Source organism: Gossypium arboreum, chromosome 10 (genome assembly GCF_025698485.1).
Source record: "Gossypium arboreum isolate Shixiya-1 chromosome 10, ASM2569848v2, whole genome shotgun sequence".
In the NCBI taxonomy this organism is placed as follows: domain Eukaryota; kingdom Viridiplantae; phylum Streptophyta; class Magnoliopsida; order Malvales; family Malvaceae; genus Gossypium; species Gossypium arboreum.
The window spans coordinates 131,639,556-131,653,973 of NC_069079.1; the positions used below are offsets into that span (position 1 = coordinate 131,639,556).

The window sequence follows — 14,418 nt, forward strand, 5'->3', positions numbered from 1 at the left end:
TAAACAATATAAATAAATATCTTAAAAGTGTATAAAAATAGTTAAAAATCTAGTCCAAACATGTAAATAAAATAAGCAGATTGAACTGTGTCCAATTGCAAAATGAATTGCAATTGATGCCACTAAAAGATATAGAAATATTAGATGAATTTAAAATTTTATATACATGATAAATATAAATTATATGAATAAACACAACTAAAATATTAATGGAAAAGGTAATTAGGAGCAAGAGAGAGAGGGGAAAGAGGATAATCCTCAACTTTGTTTAGGGTCCATCTGCTACTGCCCATAGGCCATACCCAATAAACTGGGTTCCAGCCATTGCTGAAAAGGCCCATTTTCATCCAATCCCACTTTATGACCACAGCCGAACTCTGAAAACCCTAGCTAGTAGCAACTCAATTTGGCTATGGAATTTGGGTTTTTGTTCCTTGCTCACGGATTTTTCGTTTGACATCAACCGGTAAGTTTATGGCTTCCGGTTCTCTTTCTATTTTTTTTTTAAATTAGGGAAAGGTAAACGAGCAATGCCAATTCTTTCGAAACCTTCTCAGTTCGGTGTTCCAACTTCCAAGGATTATATGACATAAAAGAAGCTTCTTTGATACTATCTGGCCCTAAGGTTTACTTTTAGTTTACCATTGGCCTCTGAAATGTGTTTTATTTTTCATTTCTATGCACATTGACTTGATCTTTTAATTTCCATGTTTCATGTCTTGGGTGTGGAGGTATTGTCTAGGCAATGTACTTTACCATCTATTTGCATTAGCATTGAATTTTGTTCTTGAATTAGATTGTTTGGTGCAACCTGCAAATAGATTCCTATCCTGATATCGGTTTTTCTAGTTGGAGCCTTCAAATGTTCTTCCTTGTGTTTTTGATAGCGTGTACTGCCTTATAACTTGAATGCAGATAGTAGCAGAGTTACTCCTTTTTTGTTTACCGGTAATGCAATTAATAATCTCACAAGTTATCGATGAGCTGTTGTAGTTTATTTTGCCCTTGAAATACAAAAATTTTATTGTAGAGTTGGAGTTTCCAAGTTAGGCTTTTCTCAACTACTTGCTGTGCATGATGGAACAACCTCATTCGTGTTGCAAGGGAGCTGAAATGTTATTAAATCTCCAGCCAACCTCCTCAGTTTCTATTCAATATCATCCGTTCTTTGGTCCCCATGATGATTTGGTTCTACTAGAGCTTGATGAGAAACTTCTCTCTGATGTCCTGTACCAGAGGTAAGGTGTAATTTTGATTCAGCTTGTAGACTTTCTAATGTAATCTTTTGAATATTCCAATTTTATACTTCTTTTTACCATCTCTTTTCTAGAGTAACCTTAAGAGGACAGCCTGATGAAGATGCGGTTCTTTGCACCAAGTCCAAAACGTACTTGGTTAAATTTGTAGGAACCTCAAACTCTGTGTTCCTTATACCACCTGCAGATTATTCAACATTGCATGAAAGTGGCGGGGAAAATTACAATCAACAAGTTCCTACAGCATCAGTCATCAAAGTTGCACCTGGTAACATGGAGCTTGTTGAGGTTGCTCCTAGACTTGACAAGCTCAAATCAATTCTCTCAGAGAATCTTTACAGCTCTGATGAAGCATCAACGGCAATGGGGGATTTATATAAATGGGATGATCTTATAAACAAGGTTCAAGCTAGCGATGATGAATTAAAGGCTGGATTACAAGCTCTTTCAGCCGTGGAGATTGATGGATATTGGAGAATTGTGCATGAGAAATACATGGACGTGATTCTTAGGATGCTTTTGCATAATTCCGTGTTGAATGACTGGTCGCTGGACTCACTTGTTGAAGATAAAGTTGTGAATGTATTGGAATCGGATGGATTTCCACGCAAACTCGTGTACCATTGTTTGAATGTCTATGGTAGTAGGGTGGAGGAGGCCATGGACGGAGGTGTTTGGAGACTGGATGCAAGACGAGTATGCGTGCATTTTGCAAGGGGAATATTGAGAGAAGGAAAGAGGAAGATGGAGAGTTTCATGGAAGAATGGTTGCGGATGATTCCAGAAGAAATGCAGCCCAGTTTTGATATGTTAGAAGGTGAAGTGTTGACTGAGAAGCTTGGTGTAGAGACATGGGTTCGTGCCCTCAGTGTTTCCTCATTGCCAACAACTCCTGCAGATCGTTTTTCCATCCTCTTCAAAGAACGAGCTAAATGGGAGTGGAAAGATTTAGAGCCCTACATTAGGTACTTTTTTTAAAAAAATTTCAATTGCACATTAATCTGATTTGTGTAACTATTTAATCTAAGAAGTTTTCTTTTTTTAGGGATCTAAATGTACCCGGGCTTTCATCGGAAGCTTTGCTTCTGAAGTACACTCGGAGATCTCAACCGAGCATTGATGCAGAACCTGTTTTTAGTGCTAGATAGATATACGTATATATTGAGGCTTGGCTTTCTGAGGGTGCCATTGTCGTGGTTTCATGCTAATCAAGTGATTTAGTACTAGAAGAAAGTTGTTTGACCTTTGTTATTATTATTAGCTCCCTCCTTCACCATGGTACTGGATCTAGAAGTATGCCTATGCCATGCAAGCATCTAATTTCTCATTTGCGAGAGAGCAAGTCTATATTTGTCAGTATAATTTTGACATGTATGTTTTATTAGTTATTTATGTCGAGATAAAGTAGCAAATATAGGATTTACATGTCCAATGAAACTAGACGTGTGCACTTTCTTGTAAAGTAGACGTCTACGAGAAAACGCGACAACCACATACTATTACCTCAGTTATAACATCATGTAAGATCTAACTGCTAGACGTATGACCTTTCAATAATATTAAAAGTTAAATGTATTATAAGTCGTTTTTTTTTCCTTCTTTTATTAATAGACAATAATAATTTGTAAGTCGCGAGGGTTATATGTAATTTAGGAGTTATTAAATTACGACAGATTATGGAAATTAGAGCTTCCATGTCGAGAAATCTTACCTACAGGGTTTCAGCTACAGAAGAGATCAATGCAAGTACATGTTAACTGTCAACTATGCCAAATGGGCACTGAGACAACTGAGCACGTGTTTCGAACTTGTAAATTTGCTAGTCTAGTATAGTTTAGATCATTTGTCTCTAAGGATTGGAAATTTATATTCCATGAATGTACATCAATGTATTCAAGACTGGTTCATCACGATCGATCACACAGAACACTCGAATTAGGCTTTCTACACTTTATTAATTGTGGGTTGTTGGTACATTTGGAAAGCCAGTAATGATAAAATCTTCAACGACATAAAGCCAAATCCTCTTCAAACCATTCAATGGATTAAACGGAATGTCCACCTCTATCATGGAGGCTTTTTCAAGAACATGCAATACACTAACCTGTGTTGGTCGAACCAAAGAGGTAAATCACAGCCTCTAGAGGAGGGTATCACCTCGTGGAAACTTTTGGACTATCGTACGTGGGCTAGCAAAATAATAATAATTCTCAACTTTACGGTGTGGCAGCCATCATACAAGATTAAAAAGGTAATCAGATCATAGCATGGCATAGCTTAGAGTGTAGCTCTAAACTCCACTACCAGATGCTGTTCCTACGTTTAGTTCTGCTCAGACTCCGGCACTTAATGTGTTAACTTGTGTTTGCAGGGATAATTCTAACAAATAAGTAAGTATTCTTTCTAGGAAGACACCAATACTTTGATAACTTCGACTAATCATGTCAACATTTCTGTGTTGATACGGGGCATTACGAACAAACAATATGACTAAAATTACAGCATCCAATCCAAGAACGAACAAACAATATGACTAAAATTACAGCATGTTGTAAAACAAGTTGTACTTGACCTTGACTTTTGCTAGCACTGCACTATATGTTTTACAAACACCATTTTGTTATCAAAGAAAAAGAATAAAGAAAAGGTATATACTAATGAGATTTCATCTTACTATAGATTCTCTTCCATCGAAAGAGACCTTAAAACAAATATGCTGGACAAAAATTATTGAGAAAGCAATGATGAATAGTGTCAAAACCTATTGTAAACAAATTTGGAAACGCCATTTTCAAGGAAGAAATCTCCATCACCCACGGTCGTTATTTTGTTGTCGCACCTTTTGCTTTTGTTTTTTTCCTTCATTATTTTTCAACCGTAAAAATTTAAGAAATGGCCAAAAAGAAAATTTGATATTCCCTTATTTTTATATAATAAAATAAAATATTATACGACATTTCACTGTCCTCAACACATAAATCTTGTTTTGATTATATTTGTGAAAGACGTAATTGGATGGAATTCATGTTTGTCAATTGTCAATTGTCAATTGTCAATTGTCAACTGCGATTTGTCTACTTTCATAATAGTTTCTACAGTCAGTTTTATATCCTTCCCATGAATTTTTAGTTCAATTTTATAAGACATATTGTATTTTTAAAAGTAGAATTTATGATAAAATTTTTAAGAAAATATTTTAGAAAAATAATCTTAAATTTTGAAATAATTAATTTTATGAATTTGTAAAATAAGGAGAAATGATACTATTTTTATTTAAAAAATTGAGTTTAAATTTTCTACATAACCAAAGTTGAAAAAAATTGTTTAAAGCTTAGATATGAGGTTAAACTCAAGTAGTTAGTAATATATAGGTATACTGTTTTGAATTTATTGATTTTCAAAATAAATATATTTAATAGAAAAATATTAATTATATAAATGAATTAGATTAAATAATTTTAACTATAAAAATATTAATTAATTATATAAAATACTCATTATTTAACAAATCTAAAATAAAGAAAAAATTCACATATTAAAAACAAAGTTATCTACAACATTATTTTTAAAAAACTACAATAAAATCATCTCATGCCAAATATATAAATTGAAAGTTTAATAAAATATACACAAAAATTGTGTTCGTGAAGCATTTAAAATTGTCTTTTCTTTTTCTTTATTTTGTTTGTTTTATAAATTCTTTACTTATTCTTTATTAATTTTCTACGTTAAATTTTAAAGTTGTTGTTTTACCTTTAACTTTAAATTTTAAATTTGATTAATATTTCTTTAAATATTTTTTAAAATAGATAAAAAATTATATATTTTTAAACATTATTCATGCATAATTTTCCAACAAGTGTGCTCAGAATTGGACAGAATTAATGAGCTGGTGTAAAAAAAAGTAAGTGGTTATTCCGATTTATTATTAGAATAGTGCAACTAACTGATTCAACCAAAATAGACTATGTTGATTAAATCAATATTTGAGACTTGACAACAACTACCACATTGAAATCTGAATTTTTTTTTCAACTTACTCCTTGAAGTAGGTAATTATTTTCATATTATGGTAGTAACTAGTAAATATTCTCATATTGAGACTTAACTTCTTTTTTACTTAATTTAGTCATTGGACTTGATAATTATTCTCACATTACAATTTGAATATTAAGGACTAATTTGAACAAAAGAAATTTTAAGCCGCTATGTAAAAATAATTTTTAAATTTAGAGACTAATTTAGATAAAAATAATTATACCTAATGCGAAATTTAGAGAATTAACCCTAGATTTAATTTTAAATTTAATATAAGTATTCCGTCGACATCTCACCATTTATAAAGTAATAATATCCATCTTTGTCAGAGAATCTTCAGAGGACAAATTTGCATTCACTCAAATAGGTTGGGTTTTTCTTTTGGTTCAACACACTAAAATGGGCTCTGCTGTAAGGTAGTTTAGTTCATTTGCAGTTGCAGCTGGTACCGTCTACTATTTTTGGGTAAATTCACTAATTCATCACCTAATTTTTAGGGGATTTCATTTTGATAACTAAAATAAAGCATTTTCTAATGACGGTGACAATATTATAAGGATTTAATTTTAGATGATCAAAATGAAAATAAGGTGACTAATTAAATAGTTTATCATTTATTAATAAATAATAAAGGTTTGAATTTAAAAATATTAAAATTTACTAAAATAAGCTTTTTCTATTATTTTCATGAATGTAGTTCATCGATACATATATACAGCATGTACTAAAATATATATCGGTATAACTTTAATTAAATTATTCAAAAATAATAATAATTAAACTTTTGAAAAAAAACATAAAGGTTGAAATTTGTCTAAGTTTATTGGGAAAAAAATACCAAAACAAGCCAAATTGGAGTTCTACAAATGTATAATTTTCCTTAAATACCATGACTTTAGTATCATTTGCACTATTTGTTTGTATCTACGAAGTTTTAAAAATTTTAGCAAAGTTGTAATTTTTTATTGATTCATATAAGTTGAATGATGGAGCAAAACAATCCTACTTTACTATTAAATATATATATATATTTGGTGGATTCCATTTTTATACTTTAAAGAGTATGGGTATAGAGATTTCCGAAATGGAGAAAATGGTGGGGTTGGTTAGTGATGAATGATTAAATTATTTTATTGATGAACTAGTCATCCGCATATAACCATTCTTAATTAGTTGTAATCATTGATTCCTTTGTTGATTAGCTCATTGTATTAGACTCTTTTGCACTCACCTACCATTACAGTATTATATAAGAAATTCAGTATGGGAAACTGAAAAAGCATAGGAGAAAAAGCCAAAACAAAAAAAGTGAATAAAAAGTGGCACTCCCAAAAGAAAAGCTAACTTCACTAAAAATTAAATTTAAAAACTGATTAGTCATAGTCATTTCAATGAGTGGAGGAAAATGTAGATGTCTTTGATGGTGTTTGATTGTTTTCATGTTGTTTATTTGATGCATAATTATTAATTAAATTAGAAGGAGGCCTTGTCTTTGGCCTTGTCCTGAAATAAAACAATGTTATAAATTTATTATTGTTAAATTTCATTAATATATTTACATTGAATGAATCATTCATTTAATATGATACATAAATGGTGATAATTTGTTTACATTAGAATTCATTTACATTAAAATTCAGATGACATTTTGCTTTCTCTTTTTTGTATATTAAATAAATCAATTTATTTTAATTTAAAATTTTTATCCATTTTCCTTAATAATGGAAATAATATATCCTAGTCCTCGTTAGCACATTTACCAATTTTAAAAATTTTGGATTTCAGTTTAAGATGACAATTATGCATGGTTCATTAATTATATCTATAGTTTTAACTATATATAAACAAAATGATAATACTAAATCTAGAGCAATCAGTTCAAGCCCAATCGCCATATAGGTCTCCTACGCCTTAATAGCCATTTGCCATGCCCATCGAGTTCTGGAAACAAAAAAAAACCAGTTTTTTCTTTTTTGTTCTTAATTAATAATATTTCCTGTTGGTTCAAGTTTCCAAATTCCAATACATTGGATGCAACTGAATCTACGGCCAGTCCTCATGATTCATGATAACAAAAGGTAATCATGTATGTAAATACGTAGCACCCACCGATTAATCTCTTGTGCTTAAAAAATAAACCTCTTTTTCTTCTACGACTTGATACAACTAATTTCCTTCAGTGCTTTTCTTACAAAGACGGACAGGGACAGAGCACCGACCATCACTTCATGACTCATCTTCCTTAATTTGCTAGCTGTAGTGATTGATTTTGATTTGTGATGTGTTTTTCACCTCTCATACTCACAACTCACGTGCTTTGAATCTAACAAACCAGCCAAACAATCGCCTCTTATCACTGACTTATTATCACGTCAATCTTTTTATCTGATTATTTGACAAACAATGTACATAACTTTTTACAGGTTTATATTTTGATCTTAAATAATTGATATACAACTTGTTTGTCTACACCCTCAAAACTCTATATATCATCGACAGCTCTGAGTCATATTATATATATATGCACTTACTCAACCTGCTCCTTCAGCCCTCTGTATACGTCGTGTAAGTCCTACTCTCATCAGCACGCTATATACTTCATTCCTCTCAATAATTATTAAGCTAGCTGAAGCTTTTATTTTTATTTTTTATTTTAAGTTGCAGAGGAAGGAGGGTATGTACGAAGCATGGTTTTGCAAGACCAAGATGTTTCCACTTCATTCTTTTCAACCAGTGAGTAACAAAACACATGCACTTGTATAACCTCTATGAATACAAACATACATACAGTACAACAGAAAATGATCAAAATTAAAAATCGCCATATTACACCATGCATGGTGTTCATGACTTGGATTACTGATATACCAACACCTATATATATGCATAATTAATGGCTCTCTACACCTTGTAGGACTTAATTTATGGCTCATATTTTTCTATTATTATTGTATGACAGACTTGAAGTTTCTTCAGTACCAAGTGACATGGATGCAGCTAATATCACCATGTTTCTGGGAGGAAGTCTGCATAATTCTGCAACTTGGCTTCGTTGGAATCATATTGCTCCCTTTTGTTCAAAGGATTGTGAGCAAAACCAGCAGGAATATTGTAGCTCAAGCTTCAAAAGATTACCCCATCGTTGCAAAAGTCGGTCTTTCTTACAGAGCCAGCATTGTCTGTTCTAGTTTAATGCTATGCATTCATGTCCTAAAGCTACTGATGCTGCTATATAGCATGAATGACACTAGTTGCAACTCCAAACTTGAAGCTTATTCTTCAGAGATTGTGCCAGTGATTTCATGGGCAGTAACAATAATTGTAGTGTGCTTGGTTCCTAAAAGAAAGCACATTAGATTTCTTTGGATTCTAAGAACATGGTGGGCTTTCAGCTTCTTTTTGTCCATTAGCTCCACAATTCTTGATACCTACTTAAAAACAGAAGAGCATGGCTATCTTAAAATGATAGATTATGCAAACTTTATCAGTCTCCTTCCATCCTTTATCTTGCTGGTTATATCAATCAGAGGGAAGACAGGTTTAATCTTTATTGATTCCCATAACATTGCTGAGCCACTTCTCAGTGGAAAAACTGATAAAGATTCGAACAAGAAAAGGGGATCTCCATATGGAAAAGCAACTCTTCTTCAACTCATTACCTTCTCTTGGCTCAACCAATTGTTTTCTGTGGGGATCAAGAAAACCTTAGAAGAAGATGATATCCCTGATGTTGATGTCAGGGACTCTGCAGAATTTTCTTCCTTTGCCTTTGATCAGAATCTAAAACAAGTTAGAGAGAAGGATAGTTCGACAAATCCATCTATATACAAAGCAATATTTCTGTTCATCAGGAAAAAAGCTGCAATTAATGCAATGTTTGCAGTGATAAGTGCAGGAGCATCATATGTTGGTCCATATCTGATTGATGACTTTGTAAACTTCCTAGCTGAGAAGAAAACCAGGGGCATAAAAAGTGGATACTTTCTTGCACTAGCCTTTCTAGGTGCCAAGATGGTTGAGACAATAGCACAAAGGCAATGGATCTTTGGTGCCCGTCAGTTAGGCCTTCGGCTTAGAGCTTCTCTAATATCTTGCATATATAAGAAGGGACTAGTTTTGTCCAGTCCTTCTCGGCAAAGCCACACTAGTGGAGAGATCATCAACTATATGAGTGTAGATATCCAAAGAATCACAGATTTCATTTGGTACTTAAACATTATATGGATGTTGCCTATACAAATCTCGTTAGCCATCTACATTTTGCACACAAGTCTAGGTTTGGGGTCTTTAGCTGCATTAGCTGCAACTTTAATTGTCATGTCTTGTAACATACCAATAACAAGAATCCAGAAAAGATACCAATCTAAGATCATGGATGCAAAGGATGGCAGGATGAAGGCTACTTCAGAAGTTCTTAGAAACATGAAGACCATAAAACTGCAAGCATGGGACAGTCAGTTCCTTCACAAGCTAGAGACCTTGAGGAAGGTAGAGTATAAGTGGCTATGGAAATCACTGAGATTGGCAGCAACTTCAGCTTTTATTTTCTGGGGATCACCAACTTTTATCTCTGTGGTGACTTTTGGGGCATGTATGCTAATGGGGATTCAACTCACAGCTGGTAGAGTCTTGTCCGCACTGGCTACCTTCCGCATGTTACAAGACCCTATATTCAATTTACCAGATCTACTCTCAGTTATAGCACAGGCTAAAGTTTCAGCAGATAGAGTTGCTTCCTACCTCCAGGAAGAGGAAATACAGCAGGAGGCTGTTGAGCATGTTTCCAGAGATCAAACAAGTTTTGATGTTGAAGTTGACAACGGAAAATTCAGCTGGGATCCCGAATCGACTAATCCAACCCTCAACGGGGTGCAACTAAGAGTGAAGAGAGGGATGAAGGTGGCAATATGTGGAACTGTGGGATCAGGCAAGTCTAGCTTGCTTTCATGCATTCTTGGAGAAATAGAGAAGTTGTCAGGTACCGTAAAAGTTAGTGGCACAAAGGCTTATGTTCCTCAGTCGCCATGGATATTGACTGGGAATATTAGGGAGAACATTTTATTTGGGAATCCTTATGACAATAACAAATATGACAGAACAGTGAAAGCATGTGCTTTGACAAAGGACTTTGAGCTATTTGCTTGTGGTGATTTAACGGAGATAGGAGAAAGAGGGATCAATATGAGTGGTGGACAAAAGCAAAGGATACAAATTGCTCGTGCAGTCTACCAGGATGCTGACATATATCTACTTGACGATCCATTCAGTGCTGTGGATGCTCATACGGGCACACAGCTGTTTGAGGTAAAGATAAGTACATGTCCTGAGAATAATAGGTTTTCCTCATGGATCATGAACTATGACTACCATTTTCAACTATTAAGAAACTTTAATTTAAAGCCCTGTTATTGTTTAACTACACTTTGCAGGACTGTTTGATGGGAATTCTCAAAGACAAGACTGTACTTTATGTTACTCACCAAGTTGAGTTTCTGCCTGCAGCCGACATCATTCTGGTAAGCAAGTTAAATCAAATTTCAGATTCATAGCAAAAGACAAGACTGTACTTTATGTTGCCCGACATCTATCTTGATTCTCAACAGGTGATGCAAAATGGAAGAATTGCACAAGCAGGCACATTCGATGAACTTCTGAAACAGAACATAGGATTTGGAAATTTAGTTGGTGCACATAAGAGAGCACTTGAATCTGTTGTGACAGTTGAAAATTCCAGTAAAACATGTCAAGATCTGGGAAGTGACGGTGAATCCGACACAGATTTGACTTCTAATGCCCAACAGCTACAACAAAAGCATGGCTTGGATCGCCTCCACCCTCAAGAGATAACAGAAAATGGAGGAAAGCTAGTGCAAGATGAAGAAAGGGAGAAGGGAAGCATAGGGAAAGAAGTTTACTGGTCTTATATAACAACTGTAAAGGGTGGATTCTTGATTCCAATTATACTTTTGGCACAGTCATCATTCCAAGTATTACAGATTGCAAGTAACTACTGGATGGCATGGGCTTCACCTCCTACAAGTGAAACAGAACCTACATTGGGGATGAAGTTTGTATTACTCGTTTATTCGCTACTTGCTGTTGGAAGTTCACTTTGTGTGTTAGTGCGAGCTATGCTTGTGGCAGTAACAGGACTTTGGACGGCACAAACACTCTTCATTAACATGTTGCACAGTGTACTCCGTGCTCCAATGGCATTTTTTGATTCAACCCCAGCTGGAAGAATCTTAAATAGGGTGAGTTGCTCAATAGCACAGATAGATTTTTTTTATGTGATTGCATAGTCTTAAAGTTGTTTTATTTTCAGGCATCTACCGACCAAAGTGTGCTAGACTTGGAAATGGCATCGAGATTAGGATGGTGTGCTTTCTCAATAATACAGATTCTCGGAACCATTGCAGTGATGTCACAGGTAGCATGGGAAGTGTTCGTCATCTTCATTCCTGTGACTGCAATTTGCTTATGGTACCAAGTAAGTGAAAGTTCACATTTATTACTAAGTTATATAGAGATGTTTAAATAGCTATACCATGCCCAAAGAAAAACCAAGTATGACTTGATATAATTGTTTCAGCAATATTACATACCAACAGCAAGAGAACTGGCACGCTTAGCAGGAATACAAAGAGCACCTATTCTTCACCACTTTGCAGAATCACTTGCTGGTGCAGCAACAATCCGTGCATTTGATCAAGAAAATCGTTTCATTAATGCAAATCTTGGTCTCATTGACAACCATTCAAGGCCCTGGTTTCATAATGTCTCAGCAATGGAATGGCTTTCTTTCAGACTAAATCTACTGTCCAATTTTGTATTTGCTTTCTCATTGGTCGTGCTGGTGTCGCTTCCTGATGGAATCATTAATCCAAGTGAGTATAATCCAATATGGTATTTTCAGAAGAGGAAATTTTTTTTTTATCAATGACCACTGATTGAAAAACGAAAAACTTTTCTAACAGGCATTGCAGGACTGGCTGTTACATATGGAATAAATTTAAATGTTCTGCAAGCTTCAGTAATATGGAACATATGCAATGCAGAAAACAAGATGATCTCAGTAGAAAGAATACTTCAGTACTCAAACTTAGCTAGTGAATCAGCACTTGAGATTGAAGAGTGTAGACCCCATAATAACTGGCCTGAAGTTGGAACAATTTGCTTTAGAAACTTGGAGGTAAGGAATGTTAACAACCATCCATAATGTTCCAAACATTATATAGTAAAGCTTGAGATGCGTTTACTAACATTTTGACCGCCTTACAGATTCGTTATGCTGAGCATCTTCCATCTGTCCTAAAAAATATTAGCTGCACATTTCCAGGAAGAAAAAAAATTGGTGTTGTGGGAAGGACAGGAAGTGGGAAATCAACACTTATACAGGCTATTTTTAGGATAGTTGAGCCTAGAGAAGGGAGCATTATAATTGACAATGTGGACATTTGTAAGATAGGCCTTCATGACTTAAGATCAAGACTTAGTATTATACCACAGGACCCTACAATGTTTGAGGGAACTGTTCGAGGGAACCTTGATCCTCTCGTGCAATATTCGGATAATGAAGTATGGGAGGTAATTGATATTCATAAAACGTACCCTTAAACTGAATATAATAGACAAATATGCATATAGTGATTAGAGTGGCATGCATGTGAAATTTTCAGGCCCTGGATAAATGCCAACTTGGTGAGATAGTGCGTGCAAAGGAAGAAAAGTTGGATGCTACGGGTGAGGTTTATAAACTTGGGGTATTAATTCATAGCTGTATCTCATTTGTTAATGAAAGGTACTGATATTAGAATGTGTTGAACAGTGATTGAAAATGGGGAAAACTGGAGTGTAGGTCAAAGGCAATTATTCTGTCTTGGAAGGGCATTGTTAAAGAAAAGCAGTATTCTTGTACTGGATGAAGCAACAGCATCAGTTGATTCTGCAACAGATGGAGTGATACAGAAGATTATTGATCAAGAGTTCAAAGATCGGACAGTTGTGACAATAGCACACAGAATTCACACTGTTATAGACAGTGATCTTATTTTGGTTCTAAGTGATGGTAAGACTATGTAGATGCTTACATGCACGGACACACACACACACACACTTTAGAATTGTTGAAAAACAAATTGAACCATTTTGTGTTAACAGGAAGAGTTGCAGAGTTTGAGTCACCTGCGAAACTACTAGAACGAGAGGATTCATTATTCTCTAAGCTTATAAGGGAGTACTCCATGCGGTCTAAGACCTTTCAACAGCTTAGAAAATCTGCTTAAGTAGAACCTGCAGCAAGCACAATAAAGGAGAGAGTGGTGGAATCTCCAGAAAGAAGTAGTATGCTAATAGCTTGTCCAGGATGTAGTAGCCCCATTGAGTCATGAATTGTTATTATGCTAAAAATCTTGATATCCTATGTAGCATACCATCTGTGAGACACTCAAATACTATTATTGTTTCTATTTCTACTATTTGTTATAGGAGAAACAGAAGATTCGTCTACAGCCAGGATTACAAACTTTTTCTAAAACAACGTATTGTGAAATAATTTAAATTTTAATTATCAAGTTAAACCTTTATTAAATATAGAGTGATAAAAAACTTAATAACTTATAACATGATTTAATATTATTATTTTATTTTGGATACCAAATCACAAGATAAAAACCATACATAAAGAAATCTCAGTTCAAAACTTATTATTCCGAGCATAAGTTAAAGCTTTCATCGCCATAAATTTAGCTAGTTTACTCCCTTTATGCTTCTGATCCGAACTCTGTATCTGCTGAAATTGAGTCTTCATGGCATTAATATCATGCATTAGGAGCTTTAGCTTCCAGTGGATTGTTACTTCTTCACTGCTTAATATGCGCCTTATTGTTCTGTCTCTGCTCCATATAGTAGATGAAGTGATGCTTATATCTTGTAGAAGCATTGATGAAAAAATCAAACATATTTTAAACTAGAAACTAGAAAGATGAGTAGCAATTCTTGTAAAAAATAAGACCTCTTCAAAGTAAACGATTTCTTTTTCCTTCTCTTTGTTCTTTGCTAAAAATAAGTAATTGGAGTGGCTAAAAATAAGAGTTTTTGTTGTTGAACCGGTTTTTATGTTTTT

At 34.2% G+C, this 14,418-nt stretch overlaps 2 protein-coding genes across 8 annotated transcripts; both read left to right on the top strand.

Annotated features, from left to right (window-relative positions):
- The first annotated feature begins 263 nt into the window (after positions 1-263).
- LOC108460808 (uncharacterized) lies at positions 264-2,837 on the top strand. 5 transcript variants are annotated; one of them, XM_017760496.2, is made up of 5 exons: positions 264-466; positions 916-948; positions 1,031-1,238; positions 1,331-2,221; positions 2,302-2,837. In XM_017760496.2, the coding sequence occupies exons 3-5, from the start codon at positions 1,075-1,077 to the stop codon at positions 2,402-2,404; spliced, it is 1,158 nt and encodes a 385-aa protein (XP_017615985.1). In that variant the 5' UTR covers positions 264-466; positions 916-948; positions 1,031-1,074; the 3' UTR covers positions 2,405-2,837. The 5 variants fall into 5 exon arrangements, with proteins under 5 accessions (XP_017615985.1, XP_017615969.1, XP_017615962.1 ...); XM_053019639.1 differs by lacking the exon at positions 916-948 and adding an exon at positions 558-625 and having other exon boundaries at positions 265-466; XM_017760480.2 differs by lacking the exon at positions 916-948 and having other exon boundaries at positions 264-625.
- A 4,321-nt stretch (positions 2,838-7,158) lies between these two features.
- Positions 7,159-13,802, top strand: LOC108466964 (putative ABC transporter C family member 15). 3 transcript variants are annotated; one of them, XM_053019714.1, is made up of 13 exons: positions 7,159-7,372; positions 7,718-7,859; positions 7,953-8,027; positions 8,254-10,598; positions 10,724-10,810; positions 10,898-11,548; positions 11,620-11,784; positions 11,887-12,181; positions 12,272-12,486; positions 12,576-12,881; positions 12,974-13,037; positions 13,123-13,362; positions 13,455-13,802. In XM_053019714.1, exons 3-13 carry the CDS (start codon positions 7,982-7,984, stop codon positions 13,577-13,579), a joined length of 4,539 nt encoding a protein of 1,512 aa, XP_052875674.1. In that variant the 5' UTR covers positions 7,159-7,372; positions 7,718-7,859; positions 7,953-7,981; the 3' UTR covers positions 13,580-13,802. The 3 variants fall into 3 exon arrangements, with proteins under 3 accessions (XP_052875674.1, XP_017622858.1, XP_052875675.1); XM_017767369.2 differs by having other exon boundaries at positions 7,165-7,372; positions 7,959-8,027; XM_053019715.1 differs by having other exon boundaries at positions 7,165-7,859.
- Positions 13,803-14,418: the final 616 nt, after the last annotated feature.

What these genes read in the sequence shown, in the direction of transcription:
- LOC108466964 (XM_053019714.1), top strand. Translation starts at nt 7,982, where the DNA reads ATGGTTTTGCAAGACCAAGATGTTTCCACTTCATTCTTTTCAACCA. An exon ending in TGATGGAATCATTAATCCAA is followed by an intron (nt 12,182 to 12,271) that starts GTGAGTATAATC and finishes CTTTTCTAACAG; the next exon opens with GCATTGCAGGACTGGCTGTT. An exon ending in AGAAAAGTTGGATGCTACGG is followed by an intron (nt 13,038 to 13,122) that starts GTGAGGTTTATA and finishes TGTGTTGAACAG; the next exon opens with TGATTGAAAATGGGGAAAAC.
- LOC108460808 (XM_017760480.2), top strand. Translation starts at nt 1,075, where the DNA reads ATGATGGAACAACCTCATTCGTGTTGCAAGGGAGCTGAAATGTTATTA. An exon ending in TCTGATGTCCTGTACCAGAG is followed by an intron (nt 1,239 to 1,330) that starts GTAAGGTGTAAT and finishes TCTCTTTTCTAG; the next exon opens with AGTAACCTTAAGAGGACAGC. An exon ending in GATTTAGAGCCCTACATTAG is followed by an intron (nt 2,222 to 2,301) that starts GTACTTTTTTTA and finishes TTCTTTTTTTAG; the next exon opens with GGATCTAAATGTACCCGGGC.